Below are 7,894 nucleotides of genomic sequence, written 5' to 3'. Positions count from 1 at the left end.
CAACAACACTTGTAGAATTAGCCATGTCAAGCCTACTCCACTCACGTGCAGCGGCATCCCATGCCTTCTTGAAGCATGCGAATAAGAACCGTGCGCACCATGTGCATTGCAAAATGCGGTCACCTGTAACAACTGGAAGACTAAATTGCTTGCTGATTTGGATTTCATCCCAACTAGTTTCAGTTCAAAACATGCATGCATGTGCCTGCATACTGGCTCGCAGATGCACACCCGGCCCTAGATATCCTACAAGCCGAGAATCTCTGCAGCACCTACATATTTGAATGAGCACTGCACACACGTACGCATGCCCTGGATGCTTGTGGTCTATAGGATTTCCATAGTCTAATTTGCAGCTCCACCACCCAATCACTTTTGTCTTGTAAGTATCACCCACTTAATTATCTTTAGAGATCGTCCCCTTCATAAAGAAGCAAGTGAAGCTGTCCTACCAATTTCTTAACAAAGAATTTCTCTTGTATATTGTACATGTTATACCCATGCTTCATCAAATTAATCTGTTTCTGATTAATTAATTTAGTGAGATTAATTATATCAAGTTCCTCACAAGAGAGAATGGATCATGGTGCAAAAGTTATTGGTTAAAATCGAAAATACTGACAAAGAAGACTCGTAGGCCTTACATGTTACTGTAAGATGTGAAATATAATAATAATAAGATGAAAGATAGATAGTCTATGTGCTTCCGTATTGTATTTTTCTCAATGGTAGCTTTGGAATCTATTCTCCAGCCGAACTCTTGAGAGGGTTGCTTCCGCTGAGATATCTGAACCTCTCCCTCTTCCGAAAAAGTGGACTGACTCTCTAGGTGCTCTTTTTCTTTTCTTTTCTTTTCTTTTCCTTTTTTTTTTTTTTTTTTTTTTGCTTTTTGAATATTCAGAGGCTGTGAGTGGGCTGTCATAAAGGGAAGGAGACAGAGAGTGCTATAGAAGTGGCAAGCATAATTGTCAGGGTCCCACAAAAAGAGCTGGACCACGTTGGCGCACCCAAAATGTGGATAGAGAGGATTTTATTTATATTATTAAATAAGCTTGTCGTTGTTAGCACAGCTTACATGCATAATCTAAATTTTCACCTGATTCTGCACCATTTATTGCACATATGAAGAAAAATAATGAAACACAAAAACAAAAAGAAAAGGGCGGCATGGTCCATTCAGGCTACATTCACAGACAAAGGCAAGCAGAAAGTTTTTTGCTTTTACGTATAAATGAGCATAACGGAAAAGGTTCAACTATTATTACAAAAAACAAACAAATAAGTATACAAACATATAAAGAAGTTTGCAAGTTTTTTATTATATTTTTATGACTTGGATATTTAATATAGCTGCTAAATAGAATGAGAAACAGTAAACTTTGTTACCTAACCCTTCCCAAAGGCAGAGATTGAATCTACTTCTTTGAAATATTTAGTATTAAAATTTGTTCCTATATTTTTTTTTTCATTCCTCTTCCAATTCATGTTCCTGACCTTGAAGCTCTAAATTGAAAGTCGATCGCATGTATACTAAAAGATACACAATTAGAATATAGTACCAAAATAGAATGCGGTCAAGCGACATGGAAAATTTGCTGAAAAGTCAACTAAAAAAAATATTTTTTTTTTCTAATTGACAGCTTAATCTGTTTATAGAATGAATAGAGTGGGATTAGGTTTGTGCTACAATAGTGGTCATTTTATAAAGCAAACAACCAAACAATGCTTTTACCTTGAAAGAGGAAAATGAAATCTTTTGAATTTAGAAAACCAAGGTAAGAATCTACTTGTTTCCTTCTATACATGAATAAGATGGGGAGCATCACATTAATACTTCATCAGCTACAGACAAAGAAAATGTACCCTACCCGTAAAATTCCACCCACTTGAAAGAAGAGCTACAAACAAAAAAACTAACAGTAAAAATATCTCCAATTCGTGTGTATTGGACAACATACCAACATTTCTATCAAAAAAAAACATGCCGAAATAATCAAGACACAGAATGATTAGGTGACCGAGACATCTAAATCTTTTTTTTTTTTGGATGTAAAGATGGAGAAAGATTGAGAGGTCGAAATCAGACCTACAAATTCCGAAACTAAAACATGCAAGGACAGTTATTTCCAAAGCATTATAGAACCACGCTCAATTTACTTCTCCGATTAAAAAATAAATCCGATTTGGTTTGTTAATAAGAGCAACCACACCACATTAGCTGACAAGGAACATCTAGGGAACCGAGAAAGGAAGCCTAAGTAAGGAGCTAGGGGGGGCCCAGAATCAAGTCTAAGTTTTCTTTTAGGATCAGAGAAAGGGAACGAGAGGAACCAACAAGGGCATTCACACGTACAAAATTCTGCAAAACAAAGAAATAAACATAAAAGAAGCTAAAGTTTGCTGGGTCTGGAAGCTTTGGTGGATGCGTGTTGTCCCTCACACACCAATAAGAAGTACTATTCAGGGCGAAAAAAATAAAATAAAAGAAAAGAAAATGGAGGGGCCAAAAAAGAAAAAGAAACTGGCTTCTCTTTGAAACATACCCGCCGCCCCCCCTTCATTACTGCTTCCTCTCCGTGACCACATGGAGGGAATTCTAAAAAACACCCCAACCCCATTAGTTCTTTCATATTTTATCAGCTCATGCTCGAAAGTTCTGCCTGTCAGAGCCCACTATCATGAAGCCGAGCCCGGAGAGAGAGAGACTGAGAGATAAAATATAAAGAGAGGGAGAGATGGGTTTATAGTTATTCTGTGGTCTGTAAGCATCGGAAGTGGTGGGAAGGGAGGTGCTGGTGAATGGTTGTTCTGTTTAGTGGGGGTGGAGGTCGCTTGGAAGTGGGAGTTGCGTCCCTCTGGGTAAAACCAAGGGAAGCTTTTAATTTATAGCCGGAGGGAGGGCCATATGATCGCACAAGAAGAAGACAATTACCACGCCTATGTCCGCAGAAACGGACAGCTCTAGAAGAAGGATCACAGCTCCCGAATTCCACAGGGATGGCTTCTAGCTGCCGCAATCCTCGTCGAATCATCGCCGCCTTCGTTGTGCCGTTTCTTCTCCTGGCTGCCACCAGTCCCGCCCTCTCGGCGTCGGTCCTGGCGAATAGTACGCTTCGGCCCGGCGAGGAACTGCTGAAATATAGGAGGATTAGAGCCCATCTAAAGAGGCTCAACAAGCCTTCACTCAAGACAATCAAGGCATTCACTCCTGCATACAGCTTCTCTGTTTTTTTTTTGTTCACTCTTCTGTTCTTCCAGGGGAGGTTCGTGACTCTTTGAGTTTCTGCCAAATGCGCAGAGTCCTGATGGTGATCTCATAGACTGCGTTCCATCTCACCTCCAGCCAGCCTTTGATCATCCTAAATTGAAAGGGCAGAAGCCATTGGTAATTGTGATTTTCTCTAATGAGTCTTTGCAAGCTTGGATTTTTCTCATTCATAGCTTTTTTTTGGTTTGTCTTTTACTTGCAGGATCCACCTGAGAGACCCAAAGGCTACTTTCGGACAGCTACAGTGGATGGCACCTTCCAGGCATGGACACTTGCGGGTGAATCGTGCCCAGAAGGAACCGTGCCGATAAGGAGAACGACAGAAGAAGATGTACTCAGAGCCAGCTCCATTGGGAGATTTGGGAGGAAGCCGGCGGGAAAAGTGCGGCGCGATTCCACGAGCACCGGTCATGAGGTCAGCCCAACTGAATCATTGAAAACCTTAAAAAAAAAAAAAAAAAAAATAGAAAGGGGAAACAAATCTTAGCTCATTGTATGAAGGCTAATCAAAGTTAAATATCAGTTAGCTAGAATCAGCCAGACCAATCACACACAAAAGAAATTAAAAAAAAAAAACTTTGATTTTTCATTTTTGTTATACTTTGCGCAAAGAGGAAGGAAAAAAAAAAATCTGGTAATAACCTTCTTTCCTTTGATAAATGCAGCCCTCTTCTTCTATAAATAACTTTATTTTGTATTTTTGTTTGGGAACGGAAGGTCTGGTACTTGAAGGGCAAGAAAAGAGCTTCAGTTCTTTTTCTCGAAAGGAGGGGGAAAAAAAATGGGAGCTTTGTTTTGTAGTCAAAACATGGATTTCATAACAAAGACCAGATTGGAGAAAGAGTTAAAAGCAGAGTCTGTCTTCTCTTCCTCCTCCACATTGTACGATGTGATGGAGCAATCTCCTGATGCTGCGGCAAGACAATGGGTTAGAATAAAATTCATGGGTTCGAATCTCCTTTAAAATAGGACAAGGCACTCATGTGCATCTACAGAAGCTTCACAAATAGAGACCCTTGACTAAATTTGTTTAATTATTTGCAGAGTTGTCTTACATGTAGCTTCTAGTTGACCTAGCTTGAAGGAAATTCCCAAGCACAAGGCTAACAGATAATTTCTTTATGACAGATCAGCTAGAATCTAGATGCTTAGATATAATTAGACCTTCTCAGACTTCCAGTAAGGCATTCATATATGTCTAATGCTTGACTGATGTTTATATATACATAATGGTTGCAGCATGCAGTTGGCTATGTACTGGGAGATCAGTATTTTGGTGCAAAAGCTAGTTTAAATGTGTGGGAACCGAGAGTGATCAGTCCATCCGAATTCAGCTTGTCGCAAATCTGGGTCATCTCCGGATCGTTCGGCAATGATCTCAACACCATTGAAGCAGGATGGCAGGTGGATAGATAAAAAACCCCGTTTTTTTTTTTCATTGCTTGGTATTTGTATGGATTTTACATGATTTTTCCTCCTTTATTTATTTATTTATTTTTGTGGGGTTATACACCGGCACATATATTTCCATGTCCCAATTCACGATGCACGTCGTTATCCGAGAATCTTTTCTGGGAATCCCTCTTAACAAAATCCGGGGTGCCATTCCTGCATCACCTTGCTGCTAAAGCATTTCCTTTAGTAGCTACCTCATCCATTGAGGAGCGTAGCTGGTGCAGTGAGCAAAATATCTTTTGATTGTTTTAGTAATCCCCTTCAGTTCAGTAATCCCCTGTTACCTTTATCTGTTTTTTGCCCACCCACAAATACAATCATTACTGTGTTTGCTGAGGAAGAGATTATTTTTGGATAATATATATTAATTAGCTTTGGCTGAATTGGGATGCTTTTTTTAAACCAAATCAGGTTTAAGTTTCAAGATTTTTCTAAAACCTTTTGGAGATTTTTTTATTTTTTTTTAAGCCAATAATTTTTTAGAGATGGTTGGAATGTTAAGAAAGAAGTTATAATGGAAGAGTACTACTGGACCACAGGATAAATTTTCCAATAATGTTGATTTTTTGTGCATTTTGTATATTACTTTTTTCTTAGTTGATTCGATCTAGTTTAGTGAAATAATGTATGTTTTTTTTTACTATTTTCAGATTAGCCCACAGCTTTATGGGGATAATAATCCCCGGTTCTTCACATATTGGACGGTAAGTGTATTAGCTAACCTCAAACCAGGTAGATTTAGTTATATTATAAAATTCAATATCATTTTTTTTTTTTAGAGCAAAATGATGATAAATCATCTTGCATTTCATTGATAAATGAAATGAGACAAGACAAAATATATCATAAAAGAAGAAAATTAGAAAAAAAATCATACTAGCATATTGCATTTTTTCTATACCAAACGTCAAATATTTCTATCTAAAGCAATATTATTTTTTTTTTAATGTAGAGTGATGCGTATCAAGAGACTGGATGCTACAACCTCTTATGCTCTGGCTTTGTTCAAACAAATAATAAGATTGCTATTGGAGCAGCTATCTCACCAAAATCAAGTTTTAAGGGTGGGCAATTCGATATCAGCCTACTAATATGGAAGGTAATTTTAAAATAAATCTAGTGTTATGTTAAGCAAAATATGAAATTTATGATCAATATACAAATTAGGTGTACATCAAACTCCACAAATACACTAAGGCATTTAAAAAGTTCGTACGTAGGCTTAATCGACTCATAGGCATTTAAAAAGTTCGTACGTAAGCTTAATCGACCCTACGATACCACCACCATTAGCTTCATAGACTCATAGTAGTTAGTACAACTAAAATTGCTCAAAGTTTACATACCACAGTAACCACACAAAGTTCAGGTACATGCTAGGCTTATTTTTAATTCTTTTGTTAAGGAACAAGTTGGTGGTTCCTTTCTCATCTGAACCGGTACGTACTGCTATTGGATGACGATAGGGTGCAAATTTTTCATAATTGTACGGCTCCAACAGTGCTAATTTATGGGGCCCGCCACTTGGTGGTGGTACTGATACCCTACACTTGGTGGGTCAGTAGTTATGTGCACCGCTTTGTGGACCATTAGCCTTTGCCTGCCGTCCGGAGAGACCATGACGCAGGCTAAGGCTCCGGACAAGCCTTTTTCTTTTTTTTTTTTTCTTTTTTTCCACGTAATGCACTCGCCTCTGGGAATCTGTCCGTACTTGAATGGCCTGTTGTTATTGCTTCAGCACAAGGCTCCATTGTTACGCATCTTTAATTTTAGTTTGGTGATGATAATAGTATTAAATATCTTCGTTGTTTTTTTTTTTTTTTTAAAAAAAGCATGTGGATAGAATGCTGGCTTTTACGTAGGAGTAACAATCTGCTAGTGTACTAAAGATTGGGAAAATGTGCCAATAATCAGGATCCTAAGCGCGGACATTGGTGGCTGGAGTTTGGGTCAGGGTTGTTGGTGGGCTATTGGCCTTCGTTTTTGTTCAGCCACTTAGCTAGGCATGCGAACATGGTCCAATTTGGTGGAGAGATTGTTAATTCCCAGCCATCAGGATTCCACACATCGACACAAATGGGCAGTGGACATTTCGCTGGAGAGGGTTTTGGTAGAGCTGCCTACTTTCGAAATCTGCAGCTTGTTGATTGGGACAACAGCTTGATCCCCTTGCCCAACTTGCGACTCTTGGCCGACCATCCAAATTGCTATGACATACGAGGAGGAATAAACACGGTTTGGGGAAATTATTTTTACTACGGAGGTCCGGGAAGAAACATGAGATGTCCTTGAAACATGCGCGACTGTTGCATTTTTTTTTTCTAATTTTTTTTTTTTTTTTAGGATGGGGTCCGTGAAGATTGTTTTTGGGGATCATTCTTGCCTTTTTGGGTTGTTCTACAGAAGAATCTCTTCTTTCTTGTCCATCATATTATACAACTTTTGGAGGCCAATGTAAATTCAGGAAAAAATATAGTGAAAATATATACTATGCTTGTTACGGATCTTTGTTTCATTATTTTCTGTTATATTATGCGCTAGCTGAGTCAAGTGCTTCGCATGTGAGTCTACTACTATTTCAGAGAAAATTGTTTCGCAAAACTTCAAAAATACCTGTTAACAAAGAAATTAGAATTCCACAAAAATCGCTGTATAAAATTAGCATGATTACATGCTGATAATTACCTTTAATATCCTGAGTGATATGTTCATATTTTTATGATAAATTTATACTACAAGATTGATTGTGTGTGTTATTTTTAGTGCATAGTATTTCGATAATACTTCATAAAAGACTACAAGTATTCCATTATAGTTGTCATCCTAGACAGTGGACCCTCCAATGGCATAGGTGATAGCCTAAGTGAATATTGAAACTGTGAATTTAGAAAAAAAATATAAAATATATACCAAGAAGTTTTAATTATCAATTTTTTGAATTATAAAAAAAAAATACTGACAAGAGAAGGAACGAAAGACAAATTGGGCTCTTGCTGGAACCAATTAAAGTCAAGGGGGCAGGTGAAACGAAGGCCTTCTTGTCGGTGAGACCAGCCTCTTGTCGTCTGGATGGAGAGGAAGTGGAGGTTGTGTATGAGGAGCAGTTGGCCACCGTTAAAGTTCCATGGTATATTTTGAGAATATACAAAAGAGAGAAAAAAAAAAAATAAA

General features: G+C 38.1%; 1 protein-coding gene across 1 annotated transcript; it reads left to right on the top strand.

Moving 5' to 3' along the window:
• Positions 1 to 2,579: 2,579 nt before the first annotated feature.
• Positions 2,580 to 7,219, top strand: LOC105058793 (protein neprosin). Its single transcript, XM_010941839.4, has 7 exons — positions 2,580 to 3,198; positions 3,299 to 3,385; positions 3,471 to 3,683; positions 4,508 to 4,672; positions 5,374 to 5,427; positions 5,676 to 5,822; positions 6,638 to 7,219. Exons 1-7 carry the CDS (start codon positions 2,998 to 3,000, stop codon positions 7,013 to 7,015), a joined length of 1,245 nt encoding a protein of 414 aa, XP_010940141.2. The 5' UTR covers positions 2,580 to 2,997; the 3' UTR covers positions 7,016 to 7,219.
• The last annotated feature ends 675 nt before the right edge of the window (positions 7,220 to 7,894 follow it).

This window comes from Elaeis guineensis, chromosome 15 (genome assembly GCF_000442705.2).
Source record: "Elaeis guineensis isolate ETL-2024a chromosome 15, EG11, whole genome shotgun sequence".
Lineage (NCBI taxonomy): Eukaryota > Viridiplantae > Streptophyta > Magnoliopsida > Arecales > Arecaceae > Elaeis > Elaeis guineensis.
The sequence above is the reverse complement of the archived record's forward strand: the minus strand, read 5'-3'. Positions and strand labels throughout refer to the sequence as shown.